Raw genomic sequence first — 17,944 nt, 5'->3', positions numbered from 1 at the left:
CTGCTCACTTTCTAGTCTCTAGACTGTAGAGTTTGGAAGTAGAAACCAGCTCTTTTCTCTTAGGAAGACAGGTACCGGCCGGCACCATGCAGCCATCTGGATCTCCATGCTTTGGGCTCTAAATAGGAGGGCAGACCCCACTTGGGAAGGCCTGCGGTGGTCCAGCACTGCCATGACTGGAGGTGTGTCTGTGTAATTTGGGGATTCAGCATTAGGAAGCTCATTTGCCTACAGTTACAAACTAAATTCTCCGATAGTAGAAGTGATAGTCTGGTCTTCCAATCTGATTTTTCTTGTATTATATTTATCAATTGGTTCAGAAATCAGGGCATGGAAGAGGATTTTGTGTGTGTGTGTGGGGGGGGGGGCCCAGGGAGGGAGGTTCTTAAATCCTTCCCAGTGTGGACCAGTGGGCTTTGAGATTTTTTAATTTGAAAGGCTTCTCCTTTGCTATAAATTACAGGTCCCCCAGCCTACTACTGTCTTATTAATAAAGAAGAAGACAGTAAAGCAAAATATTGCTGTGAAACAACACATTATTGTGAATTCAGCAAACTTCAAAAAGCCCAGAAACAAGGGCTAGACTTTATGATGATAAAAGCATTTCTATGCCACCAGTAGAACATTTTGTTTTGCCTACATTCCTAGAATCATATGGTCCAAAAGTAAGTATCAGGGGTTTCTGGGTGGCTTGGTCGGTTAAGCGTCTGCCTTCTGCTCAGGTCATGATCCCAGGGTCCCGTTTCCAGCCCTGCGCCCAGCTCCCTGCTCAGCAGGGAGTCTGCTTTTCCCTCTGCTCCCCCTCCCCCCGGCTTGTGCTAGCTCACACGTGCTTGCTCGCTCTCTCTCAAATAAATAAATAAAATCTTTAAAAAAAGTAAGTATCAAATTACCTGTATCAAACTTTTGGGCCTCTCCCTCCTGACATTCTCCTTTTCCTCAAAATCTTCAAACCCTGTTCTAATGGACATGCAACCACATGAATTGGATCTGCCAGGACCCCCTCCACACTTCTTCCCATAATGCTGAAGGAATGCTTGAGTCTGGCCACGATAGGGTGACAGATACTTTCTCATACAAGGCACTTGATTCAATCCATGGCGTGGAATCCAGAAGTATGGACCCAAAGGCACCAACCTGATTTAGGGGCTGAGTAGCTGTATGTGTCCTACAGACCTATTTCATCATTACTCAAGCCTAGGGACTCTACTAGGTCAGAGTTTTGGCAAATAATAAAATGTTCCAATTTATTTGGTGGTAGTGCTCATCATGGCTGATTTCACACAACCCTGCTAGGCAGGGATCATCACCCACATTCTACAGATGAGGAAACTGATTTGAAGAGAAACACAGCTAGTAATGTGAAAGGTGGGGATTTGAGTCCTTATCTTTCAGTCTTCAATAACTGCACATGGTATTATTCCTAGTCTTCCACAGTGCCCCAGAGGGGCCCATCCCTGTTACTGGAAAATGCACTATGAATGTAGGAGACACTGGTAGTGGAGGGCAGGATGTGTTTAAATGGGATAGGTAGAGTATTACCACAAGGCTTTTAAAGAACTGTGTCACTGTCCTGCACAGATAGGCACAAGATGAACAGAAAAGTGGTACATGGAGGCATGTACAGGGCATAATAATTATGTGACTACCAATCCCCAGTGACCAGATTTAAATAGAGTTTGGGGATGGTGATTTCTCTAACTTGTTGGAAGATGTTACATTAATACACAATAAGCAGGACACACCTATGAGCCTCTGCTTCTCAGAAGCTTCTTTTCCAAGCTGAGCTTCCAAGATCCGTAGACCAAGCCTCGTTTGTTTCCTATGACACTGGACACTCAGGGTTTTCTCCTTTGTTGAAAAGTGTTGAACCACCTCTTATCAAGAGAAGTAGGTCCCCACAAAATTGCCTCTGGACCCTCAATCTTTCTGTTGTAATACCAGAATCCAAGTACAATGCCACTCACTTCCACATGTGTTATCAAAATGAATAAATACTAGATAACCCACAGTTCACCCTCAGAGACATGTCCACGAGGAACTCCAGACATTCTGGATTTAGTGTCCCCAGGATTAAATCCCACAGTGTCAACAGAAGCTTATTTTTCCTCTTTGGCTCTTTCCCTCCTGCACCCAATACCATCATGTCCCCTAAACTGAAAGTAAGGAACCTAAGAGGCCTAGAATCATCCTTCATTGTAGTCATTGAAATGACTGTCCTATCCCAAAGCTCATGTGTCTACAAAATATCCCTCCCTGTGCTCTTCTCCATTCAACTTCTGTAACTGCTGCTCAAGTTCTTGATCTTAACACTTTTTCCCTGGTCTACTCTAATCTTTTCCTCAGTAGATTCCTTGCCTCCAGTCTCACTTTTGAAGAACTCCTTGGAGACCTGCTCTCCTTAGGATTACTGTCACAGTTCCTACCCTTTCCTACACTTTGATCCCTCAGTAAAGCTTTAGGGAGGTGTTTATCACACCCTCTGTCAAGATTGGGTCATCCATCCATCACCTCAGAACTCTGCCTCTGGTCATCACTCTTTGTGACATTGTTCCAGGTACTAATAAAAGTCAAATTTGTGTGTTTGAGCTATTTCTACTCCCTTGTCATCTCTGAAATATCGGGGACTATCCCTCTAATTCACAAGTCATCATTCCTATCATCTAAAAAAGTTTGGAAATCTCATATTGTCTGATAACATGTTCCCATACTTTTTAGAGGACAGTCAAGAGTTCTTTTCTCTTTCCACCCAATTATACTTTCTATCTCCTCCCCCCACTACACCTGGCCATGCAACTCCCATGGTTACCAGCTCTGATCTTCTGCCAGGCTCTTACTCTTGGTGAGTGTTCAAGGCACACACCTTTGAATTGTTACTTTGATTTAAACTTTTTTTTTTTTTTTTTTTACCTATTTGATGTACGAGGTGCACAGCCTTTATAGCTCATCAAGTGAATTTCTCTTGGACGGTGAGTTACAGCAGGGCTATACAAAAGTAAAAGGAACTTTTTTGCTAATAGGAATTCATGCAAGTGGATGCTGTTTGATGATCATGAGGAGAGCATTCAAAGCCACTCAAATAATATGCAAAATTTAATAGTCATATCTAGATCTCAGTCTTGGGCATGGAGTCACACCACTTTATCCCACCCAAACACCCAGAAAGTTCCACATCTGGTGTAGCTGATAGTACCCCAGAGTGGTGCTCACTGCGATCTGGTCTTGGTTCTGCAAACTCACGCTATCACCATCACTGGGGATCTGGGCCTATGGCTAGAGCCTATGCCGTTAGGGACCAAACTTAAATGAGGATTCAAGTAAACAGAGCTTGGTAAGTGACCGGCGCCTTCTCTCGGCCATACTTACTTGGTGAGGTGGGGGAGGCTGCACCTCCTTCTGCTGACGTGGTCGGAGGCTTCGTGTCTGGCACTGGCAGAGGCACAGGCCTGGCCATCGGTGGTGGTGGCGGCGGTGGCAACATCGGGGTGGGAAGGAATGGGTTGTGCACTTTGCCTTGGCTACTCCCATTGGGCTGTGAGGGCAGGAGCAAAACAAAACATGCAGGAGGAAAAGAAGAAACAGATATCAACGGTTAGCTGCTTCTGAAACCGAAAGGCGCACTGGTTATCGCTTACGTAAAATTACGAAGTATTCTAGCTGCTTGAATTCTTCCTTCAGAGCATATAGACAAAAAACCGTCGGGTCGTTCTTAAGGCATTTCACAAAAGCATAGTGCCAGGCACACATGCTCAATGGAGCCTAAACTTATCTCTTGAATTATTCTGACCTTCTCTACCTCCTGCTTCCCTAAAACGACCCGCCAAGTTTTGCTTGGAATGTTTCACTTCCGTCTTAACTGCTACCTTCATCATCATTCCCACGATTATTATTTATTTAATATATAAGTGCTTTATAGGTTGTGGAATTATTCCATACTGTCTACTTATACAGATATAATGAAGTTTCCCAAATAGCATTTGAAATTAAAAATAATATTTTATTTTCACTCCTCAAAGTTGATATTATATAACATTTAATAAATATGTTAAGTGAACATAAAAAATTTCTTTCACATATTGTGTAACATCAGGCACAGAAACTTTAGAATTGAGCTGTCAAAATTCTGCTAGGGAAAAATATCACTTCTAATTTTGATTTAAATTATATAAGCATATGCCATAACAGTCATATTTATTTGGCTGCCTGATGTTAGAACAACCAAATAACAGCTCTTTGACAAAAGAAAGTTCTCCCTCTGAAGAAAGCAATAAAATCCATTTTATTTTCAAGTTTTTCAAAACAGTCCCATGAAGAGACCTGTCTTAAACCCTATAAAACTTTGATCAAAATGCAAAACCGGGAGTTTGACAGTTATATAGGAGAATGTCAGGACTATTTTTAAAAAAGTTAGAAATTTAAAAGTCAGATGCTTGATGCTGGTGATCACTTCAGATCTTTCATGGTCTCCCATGTGGCCTTTCTGACTCCAGACTTCAGTGACACTGTACACGACCAATAATCGCAGCTGGTATTTAGCCTGTTGTCCTGAATCAACACTCAGGTGAAGGAGAACCAGTTGTCCCAGGCTTTTAAGTTTAAGCTTAATAATTCCACAGAGGCAGCCTCAGCCAGCCCCTCATCCACATTCTCTTATATATTTAGTATTGTTCTTCAAAGACTATCTCGTCTGACAATCAGAATGCTCTGCTTTCTTGCCAGCAAACCTGCCCGTGTATTATTTCTGAGTGGGCTAAAAGTCCATAAGTGAATGCTTTAGAATAAGCCAAGCAAATGAATACACAAGCAAAAAGAAAAAAGGCCCCATATTGATTTGTTGTCTAGACAGAAATGTATCTGCTAACACATCACCAGACATTAGTCAAAGCTGCCTGTTCTGTCTCAGATATGCAGAATCAGGTATTTCTGCAAGGGAGGAAAAATCAGTGATAGGGCCGTGTGATATAATATTCTAAATCAGGCAGTAATAATGACAGCTGATCTGTGGCTTCACATTCTTAGGAGAAAAGGAAGATCACATTTGGCTTTATGCTGGTCATTATTTACTATTCATTATTATTATTAGTGGCATTGGGATATAGCTATCCAACTGTAAACACTCAGTTCAACTCTGAAATAAAATTTGTGATCTTTAAAAATCACTTTTACGTTTGGAATATTGTCTCAAGTTGTGATTATTTGGTTTATCAGAGAAAAAATGAAAACATTCATTTGAAGCTGTTGAATACTGTTTAGCTTTATATAAAGATAAGTGGGAAAGATAACTACTTGCAGAAATAACAAACCATAATAAACTGTACTTCTAGCATCTTGAGTTCAAGTACTGGTCAACTTGATCTAAAGTGTTAGAAGACTGTATTTTTAAAAAATATCAACTTAGTTGATCTGAAACATCTGTGCCCCCCTCGTCCCCCTACCTCTCCCTACCACCCCAAATCATTATTTAAAATTATTTGGTCTTTCTATTTTGTTAACTGTGTGAGCCCAAGGGTTAGTGTGCACGAGGTGGAATTATCAGCCTACAGACCTTAGAAGGTTATATGGTTCACCCTTGAGATGATTTATATCCATAAACTTGACAGTTGCGAACTTAACACAAACACATTTTAAACCCTGGCCAATCACTCTTAGAGCAAGTTAACTTTCCCACAATCTAGAATAAATATGACATTTGCCTGCAGTCCATCAGCACAACATTAGAGCACCGTGTCACATGGTCAGAAGGTCTCCCCTTGTTATTTTTACATTCGGTTAATATTTCTAAAGAAATCGGAAAAAAAAAAAGAGGTCTCCTTACATTGAGGAACCCCACCTGTCCAGCCTGCTGACCAGCATCAGGGCAGACAAGTTGGACAAACTCTTTCAGCGTCTCCTGAGGGTGATAGCGGATGGCTGGGTGAGAGAAGTAAGGCCCGGGCTGCTGGATAATGGGCGATGTCGGGAAATGAAGAGTCGACGGTGTTGCGTGCGGGCTTGCTGTAGGAAAAGAAAACGTCAGAGTCATGAAGAGAAAGGCCCGCTTTGCCACAGCGTCTAAGCTCGATGCAACATCCTTTTTCCTTTCTTTCCTGACCCAACTCACAGCACTGTTCATGTGGCTGAATTTAACACTGGATAGGTCTGATAGATTTTCTTCCTTAAGGCTCTAAGACAAACATGGAGGTTAGATTAGGGTAGGGTTTCAGGCTGTCTTTCCATTTTCAGTGGACATGAGTTATAAAGGCATTAATAATCCTTGGTGAAGCTGAAGATTATTCATTACCTTAAGAGCCTTTTTAATGAAGCAAGCAATAAAAAATGTATTTGGTAGATTAGACCTGATTTAACTGACATTACATATGACAAATTCTAGTTTGCACATATGGATCCTCTTTCATGCTGAGCTAACCCACAGACAATAATTCATTGTTAAAGCTCTTATACCCCTTTCAAGGAAATTTCTAGGGACTAATACAGGATGAAATTTTTTTGAAGTATGTAGTAAATGATCACTTAATGAACCTGTGCAATTTGGGTGCCTCACTTTACATGGAAGGTTTACGTAGACCCCCCCCTTTTTTTTGGCCATTTCAAAGCCAAACTCAGAAATGCGTAAATGTTAGAGCAGGGGAACCCACAGGCTGAGTAGGCAGTGACCCCTGCTCAGCTGTGGGCCTTGTGCCCATAAAAATTAATAAAAGAACTCAGACAACTATTACTCCTTTTTATTTGAGCCCTGCTAAATTTTATTTGTACAAGAAGATTACATTAGATTAAAAAACTTATGTGAGCCGCTTGATAATGTTTCTGAGAGAACTTCTGCCCTTGAATTGGAAGGGTGATTGATAAAATCTGCTGGAGAAGAAGAGCAGCATATGGGAAGGGTTGGGGACACTCAAACCAGTAACGCCAAGGTAGCAGCTCTTACTTCTCAGGGAGGGCCAGAGAAACGGCTCTCAGATAAAAGCAAGTGAGAATATTTATCTTGCCTTACTCTTTGCAGTTAAGTCTTCAAACTCAGGGAGTCCCTGCAAAGACCAAAGGAATGGCCCAGTTTTCGGAGAGTAAGACTTTCGAGAGTCTTACTGAGAGTGACTCATAAAACTGTAGAGCAAACTAAGCAAGAGAGGCCACATTTCCTACCACTATCCCATAAGCATGGCTGAGGACTGTACAAATCATCCATCCCCACTGATCCACTGGGCATGGGTTCTTTGTTCCCTACTGGGATGTCTTTAGTATTGGGGCACTTTCTGACTAATAACTGAAATGGCTAGGACTTTGAGGTTCAGAACAGTATCTGTAGTTTTTAAAGAGTGAAAATGGGGGTTTGGAGTGGAAGCAATAGTCTATTCCATGTCTTGCAGATGATCTTCATTCACACAACCTGTAATCTATCCAATAAACATTGATGAGTTTCTATTCTGGGCATGGGATACAACAGTGGGCCAACACAAAATTTTATCTTCAATCATACAATTGAGGGCATCTTGGGGTGCCTGGGTGGCTCAGTTGGTTAAGTGACTGCCTTCGGCTCAGGTCATGATTCCAGGATCCTGGGATGGAGCCCCGCATTGGGCTTCCTGCTCGGCGGGAAGCCTGCTTCTCCCTCTCCCACTCCCCCCCTCTTGTGTTCCCGCTCTCGCTGTCTCTCTCTCTCTCTCTCTGGCAATTAAATTAAAAAAAAAAAATTGAGGGCATCTTGAACACAGCCTAGTGAAACCAGAATTCTTGTCATCTTCCATCCTTTATACTTGCTCTTCTTCCAATCTTTCCCGTCTTAGAAAATAGCTTTTCTACCTATTTAATTGTTCACTGTCATATCCCCAGAACAGTGTCTGGTACTCAATAAATATTAGTTGAATGTACAACGATCGATTGAATACAAGAGTGGTATAGAAATCAAGAACCATACAGATAGACTTAAAACTTTGTTTTTTTTTCCCACCTGGCAAAAAGCCAGAGAGTTTAGGGATCCGTTATTGTCTCTGAGTTAAAACCCACAAGCGAAGAAGTTAAATGGCTCTGGTCATCTCTTACTTTGCAAATTGTACTTTAAAGAACCAAAGGAGTTTTGTTCATCTAATATGGTATGGTTGTCTTTGCTGGTAGCAAGAAAATTTGACCCCGCACCCTGCATTTGACCACATAGTTTCTAGTCAGGGATGGAATGTGGCATTTCCCAAACAAGGCTGGGAATGTACTAAGCATAACAAAGTGATACACAGGACTTCTGCAGCTTGTCAAACACAAAGGTGGGAACTCCCTTGTCAAGAGTCCCCAGCAAGCTGACCTTAATGATAAAGTGACAGTGCTTCAGGTGCTCGATGGAAAGTGATAAATGATTGTTTGATTATGAAAAATTGTGGTGGCCAACAGAGAATGCTGCCCAAGGGAAAATATTCACTTGAGTAAAGATCAGGTGGATAAAAGTTAAAGAGAGCTGATAGGGGGGAGAATTCAACGGATCTTGGAATCCCTCCTTTAATTGCTAATAAACATCTTGGCCCTCTTTGTTATTATTGCTTAATATGTAAAAGAACACCATTAGCAACTTAAATTTAGACCTTAGTTTCTTTATCATATTTTACGAAAACAATTCACATTTTCCTTGTGGCCCAGAGTTGAACACAAACCTGAGAACACATGGTACTATATGAAATTAATTCTGCAATGACTGACTTATAAGGACCAATTAATTCTTAATTAGCACCAGGAAATCATTTAGCCTGTAGTTTCAAATTAGGCAATTGCTGAGTCTGCATTTCAAAGGGTTATCCCTCACAGCCCTTACTTTCTCATGCCTTGGACTTCTGGTTCAGCCATTAGTTCATTGTGGAACTGGGTATATAAATCATTCAAGATCCTGAGCTTTAATTTCTTCAAACAGAAAATAGTTGTGTTACAGACACTACACAGTCCTGTTAAATATTATTAAATACATGCTATTTCTCTGGATAAACTGCTAGTATTACTCTTTTACTGGACAAGACCCACGTTCTTCCGTTCTCTAAAGCTCAGCCTTCAGCAACATCTAAATTTGGATTTTCTTCTTTCCTAGTTCTTGTTTTCTCTCTTTTATCTTGAATTAGATGTTTTCAGTGTGCCTAAGTTCTTGTCGAAGTAGCCTCAAATCATTTTAGAAAGTTTCATTGGGGTGAAATCAATCACTCACTCAATCTGTAAAATTCATTAAACGTACGTCAAGATCTTCTGATCAGGGGTCCCACAGAAGAGAAACTACCATCTGAGAACTCTAACATTACGAATCTGGCGTGGTGCTAATGCAATGCACAAAGAATGGTCTCAGTCCAAATTTTTGACAGAGAAAAACATCTCTTATGGATGTGTGTGTGTGTGAGCAGTTGACACAATAAAAAATTATAGCACATTATGTAAATGCATATTTAGATCCTTTAAAATGTGCATTATTTACTTGCGAGTCAATAAAGGCTTTTCTCAAGTGGTTACGGTTTATTGCAGTGCATCCATCTGTATCCATGTTGATGTTAATACAATTTTGTGTATTAAAAGGCACTACAAAATTGGCTGCTTCTGGGGTCTCATACTCTTAGTACCCTAGGCCAGGAGCAGTGGAGAGTGTCAGAAACACTCCGTTCTGGATGGATCTCCCTACCAGCTTAAATTTTAACCAGAGGCCAGACTTATTTAAAACAACTGCTGGGCTTTTCACAAACAATACAAATAAGAAGGAAGGAAATTTGATCTGGTTTCTCCAGCTAGAATGGCATTGCCTACACACTCTGAACAAAGTAGCCACAATTCAAGAAACAGGGAGCCAGAATTTCCCAAAGAGTGTAGAGCTCAGTTATTTATGACAAAATGATCATATTACTGGATACTTGAAAAGAAGAAAGCAGGTCAGGCAGGTTGGTTTACTTGTTTGTACTTGGCCCCTGTCCCTCACTCCGCTTCTTTAAAAAGATTCTCTTGGTTTTGGTTTGAAAGAGGAAAAAGCTTAAAATTCAACACAATATGTATTTTTTTTTAACTTAAAAATGCTTTCTCCCTTAAAGCAGAATGAGGACTGGGGAAGGAGAATGTCAAGGTCATTACTGTCTTACTGTGTATTTGGGGAGACTTACTTGATCCAAGTGACTCTTGGTCTGGGTCCTCCATAGGGAGGAGGTCTTATAGACATATATTCTAGCTCAAAAAAGATGGTTAACAGGGAGGCACAGCCAGATAGGTTTGGAAACACGTACTTCATTTTTTATAAATCTTGGGAAAGAAAAAAAGAGAGGAAAGTAATCCCTCCTTACCATTTTTGGCAATTTTGCCCAAACTCAACCTCCAAGAATTCTAATAACCTTCCTGCATTTTTCCTCAAACCAAAATTTATAGGTTGAATTCTTGTATTTAACCTGACATTGCCTTAATTGCTTTATTCCTTGTCCACGAGCCATCACAGACTCTTACAGATTAGACAGAGACTTGGATCCTTTTCACGTGGCTTTCTGGCAATCCTAGAGTCTCTTGTATGGGATGCTCCAAAGAAAAGCTGTCAAGAGAGCAGTGCAAACAATAAAATCTAATCCCCCTTCAGGTGCGGTGTGCTCTTAAGACAGCGTGACACACAGCCTTCTCCCCTCACAGGAGGAATGATCGCTCCCAAGCCTTGGCATCTGTAAAGCTTCACAGTCTTACCATTCATCAACCTGAAGTCAGTGGCAACAGGTGAGAGTCGGAACTGTTCCTATGTTAGCGCCGTTACCAGAAAAAGCCACTCCTCCCCTCAGCGGTAAGGTGTTCTTCAGACAAAAATAACCATTTCCATAGAGCAATGGTAGCATTAAGAACTCCTGACTACTCAGGGCGCCTGGGTGGCTCAGATGGTTAAGCGTCTGCCTTCGGCTCAGGTGATGATCTCAGGGTCCTGGGATCAAGTCCCGCATCGGGTTCCCTGCTCAGTGCAGAGCCTGCTTCTCCTTCTCCCTCTGCCACTCCCTCTGCTTGTGCTCTTCTGTCTATCTCTCTGTCAAATAAATAAATAAAATCTTTAAAAAAAACAAAAAAAACTCCTGACTACTCATATTTAGAAGTAAAGATTTTTAACAAGGCAGAACTCTAAAAGGAGAAGAAAGTGGAAGGAAAAAAAAAAAAAAACTGTACTAAGAAAAAAAAAATAAAGGCTTCCACAAAAGCAAATGGAATTTGAATTATTTGGGTTGTCAACTGTTACACACTTGGCTTCTTCAGAAATTCAAAACCACCGTATATGACACCACTCTAGCTTACCTAAAGCTGAGAAATCTATCTTAATGGTCCATAGCTATAATTTATAAATCATGCCTGAGTCAGACCTGCCACTTATCAAAGCCCAGGACTTTGGAGTTATGGGATTTGTTTTAACAGAGACACAAGGAAAGGGGAATTGGCAATGGTTTTTAAACCTCGAGGAGGAGGAGCCTTTTCTGAATAGCCAGCCTTTGATTTGAGGCAAGCCAAGGTTTTCAAAACATATAGCACCTATCTTCACCATCGCCGAGATGCATGTGAAAGACCCGGATGTCACCGGAGAGAAACATATCTGACACTGCATGATACCTGGTAAAGCCCTTAGTATTTTTATATTACTGCTACCAAAGTAACTTTACGCTACACTGCGTTTCCAAGACGATTGGTATATTCTACTCCATTTGAATTAAGGGGATCCTCAGGTTGGAGATCAAATTCCAATGTCTTCTGGACAAACAGACAGAAAGGGGGAGGGGGGAGGGCGAGGGCTTTTAAAATTTTTATTTAGATCCATTTTCACTCCTGAAAGACCCTTCCTGTGCTGAGGCCCTGTCTTCGCATCTAGACCCGGGGTTGGCACACATTTTCTGTAAGGGCCAGAGAGCGAAGAGTTTAGGTTTTGCAGGCTGCACGGTCTCCGCTGCTGTGCTGCAGAAGCAGCCACAGATATTACACAAACAAACGAGCGTGGCCATGTTCCAGTAACATTTTATTTTCAAAAACAGGCAGAGGGCTGGATTTGACTTGTGGGCCATAGTTCGCGGGCCCCTGGCATAGACCCACATAATTCCTGTCCACCCTCCAGACACCTGCCATGCTGTGCTTGTGAGTTGAGCCCCTGACGATCCCTGCCCCTTCCACCTCTTCCCTACCAAACCCTGTCCTTGTCCTGGTGCATCTTTCCGCCGAAGACTCACCTCTTTGAAGCTTTCAAAGCAATCTGCTTGCCTTCTCTATTTCCACTAACTATCCATTGTCGCTTTTTCTCTTTGATGGGAGTTTGTGCCTTTGGACTACCTCTACCCACTCCTGCTCCCACCCCCCACTATAGCTCTTTGATTGTCCCTCTTCACCATTATCTAACCTGCTTTCATCTGTGCTGGTTTCCCACACCTGTGTGTGTACAATTTCAAGTTAAACATAGGAATCCAAAAAAAGTAGAGGTATAATATGAGGACTGTGGGCTTTAGAGTCTGATAGGTATAGATTTAAATTCTAAGTCTTTCACTTACCAGCTATACTTTAAGTTTCCGAGCTTCTCTATGACTCGGTTTTGCCATCTGTACAGTGGGGCTAATAATACCTCAAGACTGTTGTTAGGATCCAATGAGACAAGTATATAAGACACAAGGTGTAGTTCCTGACCATGTGGGTAAGTGATCCATAAATAGCTTATTTTATTGGTAATACTATCATAAGTAAGGATGGGGATGCGGATGGGAGATGAATAAATTGAAATCTGTTCCTATTTGCTAAGACTTGTTTGGATTACAGAATACACAAGGGGAAAGGAATATTAAGTAAGAGGGACCTGCTGCTTATCTGTCACTTGGACAAATGAATACATAAATATTGATGGAAGAGCAGGTACTGTCAGTATAGACATGACAAGAGGGTCTTGAAAAAAAATCCCTTAACAACAAAATGCAAAACAAAGCAACCATAGCAACAACTCTGATCTAATGGTCATAGATACAATGACCTATAAAGACTGTTTTTGACCAAATATACTTTGAACCTGTACTTTTTTTTTTTTTAAGATTTTTTATTTATTTATTTGAGAGAGAGAGAATGAGAGACAGAGAGCATGAGAGGGAGGAGGGTCAGAGGGAGAAGCAGACTCCCCGCAGAGCAGGGAGCCCAATGCGGGACTCGATCCCTGGACTCCAGGATCATGACCTGAGCCGAAGGCAGTCGCTTAACCAACTGAGCCACCCAGGCGCCCTGAACCTGTACCTTTGTTTAAATCTCAAACTCTGACAAAGTAGAAACTTAGAACTAGGGGGCTGTCTCCCTCTAGACTCTATTCTTCACTTAGATCTACAGTCCTTGAGTGTCCACACTGACCTCCCCCTTTACCATGTAGAACCCTGCTACCCAGGCACGCTTCCAACCTAATCAGAATCTGAGCATGTCTTCTCCTGCCCCACCCCCGCAAACCCAGATACGATGGAAATTTCTATCATCCCCTTGAAAGGCCCACCATGTCAGTTTTTGGGAGTTGCTTATCGGAGATCTAATACATGTTACTGCTAGAAAAAAAAAAAGTTTTTAGGGGCTCCTGGGTGGCTCGGTCATTAAGTGTCTGCCTTCGGCTCAGGTCATGATCCCAAGGTCCTGAGATCGAGCCCCGCATCGGGCTCCCGGCTCGGCGGGAAGCCTGCTTCTCCCTCTCCCACTCCCCCTGCTTGTGTTCCCTCTCTCGCTGTCTCTGTCAAATAAATAAATAAAATCTTTAAATAAAAAATTTAAATTTAAAAAAAGTTTTTAAAGAAGATCTGGAGTAAAGGAAAATTTTCTAAATATTATTATTTTTTTAAAAATTTCTAACTTGATTAAGGGACTTTTAGTTTTGTTTCTGCCACTACTTTGCTTATAAATACGGGTGACTTCTTTCCCTTCTAGATCTCTCCTCTCCAAAATGTACTCAATCACTGATGCTCACCTAGCTTTGCATTCCAGTGGAACTCTGTCTCTGGGATTACAGTTATAAATACTCAGTACAATTGATCCATAGTAATAACACTGAAATCTAAAATATCTGAAACTAGGGAGCATGTGCCCTTTAAAATAAATTATTTTTAAAATGTTTCTGAGATATTAAGTTATAGAGTATTTCTGGACACAGTCTCTATGACATCCCGGCTTTGGGAAGGCTGTAATTTTTAGAGGTTTAAAATCCCCAAGTGTGCTTGTTCAAGCTCTGTGAGATGGAGCTCCTGCCTTCGGATCCTGACAGGACCTCCTCTCTGAATACACCACATTTGCACACTACTTGCTTAGGCCGTCATGATGGCTAATGTGAAATATGTTCAAATGCCACACAACAGCAATGATTATTGGAAATATGAAGAGGGACTGTTTCACAAGCAGAGTGGACAAGAATCCCATTGCATGAAGGGAATTTGAGCTTCTATGTTATCTGCAAGCAATGAATGCTAAGAAATAAGAGATGAAGGATAAGAAATATGGCAAAACACTTGAGAAAAAAGCAACCCCACAGACTGGGTGATCACAGAGGTGAACAGAAATAGGCAGGGAGTCCTCTCGCAACCTGTTGGGATTGTACTGGAATTACAAACTGCAGTCCTGCAAAAGAGAGTTTCCAAAGTAAAGTCCGTGGAGATGCTCCAGCCTCTCAGAGGATTACTGGTAGTTTGTGTTTGCTGACGTGAAAAGAAAAAAAGGCAAAAAAAACAAGCAAATAAGTGACAATAAAACCCATGATAAACATAAAAGCGTGGGCTGATTGGCAGCATTTCCCCCACCAAATCGTCAGGTTTATGGTGTGGTTTAAGCCCCTATTTCTGAGAGACAGGATTACTAAAGTGGAGGTTACTTTCAAAGCATCCTCCTGAATTCCAAGTATCTTCCTGAATACACCTCATAGGATCGAAGGATTTATTCCTACTGTGGTAGATTTCACACAAGGGGAGGAAGTATGAGAAGAATCAGTCCAGTGTCTGAAGTCAGGGGTCCAAGCTTTTATCCCAGGTTGGGTATCAGATAGCTCTGTGGGTCAGCCTCCTGGCTTCCTCTACTGCAAAATGGAAATCATATGTCATGTTTGGGTTTTAGAGCTCAACTCCTCTGTGTTTGAAATCATCACTCCCTATCCTAATCCACGCAAAGTCACTTAACATTTCTGAGCCCACATTTCCTTATCTATAAATTGGATAAAATAGCATACAAAAAAAAGATTTTTCTCAGGATTAGAATTAATTCTAGTTACATAGCAGGGCTCGCTCATTTAAAAAGTATGTGTTGAGAATCAACTATGTGCTAGACAGTATATTAGACAGTGGGTTGTTTACTATTTTTAGAATTATTTTCTTTAGAATAAAGATACGTGAAAAATAATCTGGATCATATAATGTAATGTGGCAACGTGAGATAACTGGGAATCAAAAGTTGAACTGTTTTTATGGACCTGGAAGCTCATAGCATGGGCTAGTAGTCACTTTCTAGTACCTGAATTTACCTGTGCTCTGCAAGTCCTCACCACAAGAATAAGTCACTTCAGCTAGGGAGAAAGCTGAGCCCATTGCTCCAAGCTCAGGACAGCTTTGTTCTTATCTCCTGCAGGGGACAGTTAGTAGTTCTGTCTGTCCAGCAGTTCCTTACCATTCCCTCTCGAAACAGAGCTCTCATGGTTTTGGGGGGTACCTATCCTTCCCTCAGCCCCAGGCTATGTAGTGAGAGTGGTCTCAACCCCACCCACTGGTTCTGCAGGTAGGTATGCAACCCAGGCCACACCAGTGAGAAACCCCCTTATCTCTTAAACATAAGGATTATTCCAAAAGTGACCCAAGCAAAGGACCCAAACCAGGACAATTAGAGCCATAAGCATCCAGGAGTAGAACCTTGCCCAGATCTACTGTGAAAAAGCTATTCTCTTTCTCCCTTGGGATTGTTACATTGGTGGGAATTAAACCTGGAGCTGCCCACATCATTAATGCCGCAGTCTGAGGAGATTCAGCCTCAGAATGAAGTTTACACAGAAGACAGAAGAGCTGAGGGAAAGAACAAGACATACAGATTTCTGAAGGTATCACCTGAGCATCTGGATCCAGCTCTGCCTGAAGCCATCCACCCCTAGACATTTTACTTACAAGCACCAATCCATGATTTTCTTTTGGAGGGGTAGAGGGGATGGTGAAGGAATTTGGTTGGGTTTCTTTCAGTTTTAAAAATATTTCACTTGAAAGGATCTATATGAACATATCTTCAAAGCATTCATTACCAGGTATGCAACAATTCCACAACTTTTATTATAGTGTTCAGGAACTGGAGGATTTGGAAAGATCTGGAGATATCCCTCAGGGATGCCAAGGTTTTCTAAATTCATATCGCATGCCAATGGAAGGGACCCACACAAACTGACGTGCATAAATCCAACCCCCCACAAATACTTTAAATACCTGTGCTGGATTATCCCTTTCTTGAGATCGCCTCTCATTAATCTCATCATAGTGATAATAATTTGTTTCCTATCTACCTGTTTGGCTAGATGTGGGGCCAGAACTCATCTGGTTTGTTCATTAGGGCCTAGCATGCTCAGTAATTACCTGCTGAATTGATTCTTATAAACAACAGACTCTTGTTAACCAAAGAGGTGCTTATCTTAACTTTAGCAAGAGCCATGCCTGAATGAAGACAGAGCCAAGAGAAGTCTCTACCATGGCTAAAGGGCTGCCTAGCATGGGAGGGAGCTATTTACTTGCCCCACTGGGCAGATTCCCCTGTTTTCCCAAACAGACAAGAGCAGTGGGATGGGGTAACCAGGTTGCCTCACTTCCCTGAGACCACATGTCCTCCTCTGAGCATCCGTGGCTCCTCCCAGAGAGGAGAAACACACACTCCTCCCAGACCCACAGGAGCAGGTAGGAAGAGTAGGCTGGGGATGAGGATGGAAGAATGAAGGAAATGAGAACTCTCTCCAGAGAATCACGTGCAAAGAAAACAAATGCAGGTATGAGGATAAAAGGAGCCGTCACAGAGATAGAGAACATTTAGTCACCATACTTACGACAGTTCCCAGCCCTTTCCATATGTCATTTCACTCCCTCTGCCTCCTCAGGCTTTAACGTTTGGTACAGGTGGGAAAACAAAGGCAGGTAGAAGATAAGTGAGCCACACAAGCGTACGCGGATCCCAAGTGGCCAGCCAGCACCCGAATTCTATGCTGGCTGACCCCACAGCCCGCGCACTTTGCATTGTGCTCCGCGGCTCCCCTCTGAATTCTTTCTCGGAGGTCAAATGGTTTATTTCCCTTCAGAAGTTTTTGTTCACAGGTCCCTTATTATTGTATTGGAACCTGGTAACTCTGATGTTGCTCACGTGTGTTTTGCACATCAGAAAAAGGAAGTGTTTGACCGGGGGTGGGGGAGCGACCGCCATTTCATATGAAGAAATGGCACATGACAACTGGAAATTTACTCTGGAAATATACATTTTAAACAACATTCTCTACGTGTGATTAAGTACACTCATTTTAACAATACAAAGGAGGCGGCATGAAATGGGTGACTCTCTGGGATACTGCGACCACATTAATAGGGCCGTCCGTTCCCATTTCAAATATTAGTGCTCACCGCCCCCCCCCCCCCCGCCTACATGGATGATAAGCTGATACTACATAAACATTGTTAAAGCCACAGTTCTATGCTACAGTAATTCACTTAACTTTAACATGATTTATGGTTCTGTCAATAGGGGAGGCTGAAAACCCTGCACTGAAGCTTCAATGTGAGCCTCATATTTAAAACAGCAATTGTGTGTGTGTGTATGTGACAGAGGAAAACATTCCACATAAAGAGGAGATACAAGTCCAATACTGACTTTTTTATTCCACTCCAAAAAGAGGAAAATAAAGAATGAGTTCAAACATGGAATCCACATGATATTAAGCTAGACCAAGAAGAAAGAACTGCTAGGGATTTATCTGATTATGTGATTTATAGTAGAA

General features: G+C 41.8%; 1 protein-coding gene across 3 annotated transcripts in view; it reads right to left on the bottom strand.

Annotated features, from left to right (window-relative positions):
- The window catches only part of NFIA (nuclear factor I A), a 359,380-nt gene that overhangs the window by 46,873 nt on the left and 294,563 nt on the right, over window positions 1-17,944 (bottom strand). For all 3 annotated transcript variants that reach the window (XM_021679991.2, XM_021679992.2, XM_044914528.1), the window contains 2 exons: window positions 5,816-5,994; window positions 3,367-3,532 (listed from right to left, as the gene is read on the bottom strand). In XM_021679991.2, coding sequence (XP_021535666.1) covers window positions 3,367-3,532; window positions 5,816-5,994 — 345 coding nt within the window. The remainder of the gene's footprint in view (window positions 1-3,366; window positions 3,533-5,815; window positions 5,995-17,944) is intronic.

This window comes from Neomonachus schauinslandi, chromosome 4 (assembly GCF_002201575.2).
Source record: "Neomonachus schauinslandi chromosome 4, ASM220157v2, whole genome shotgun sequence".
Classification (NCBI taxonomy): Eukaryota; Metazoa; Chordata; class Mammalia; order Carnivora; family Phocidae; genus Neomonachus; species Neomonachus schauinslandi.
This window is presented reverse-complemented; position numbering and strand designations above follow the sequence as displayed.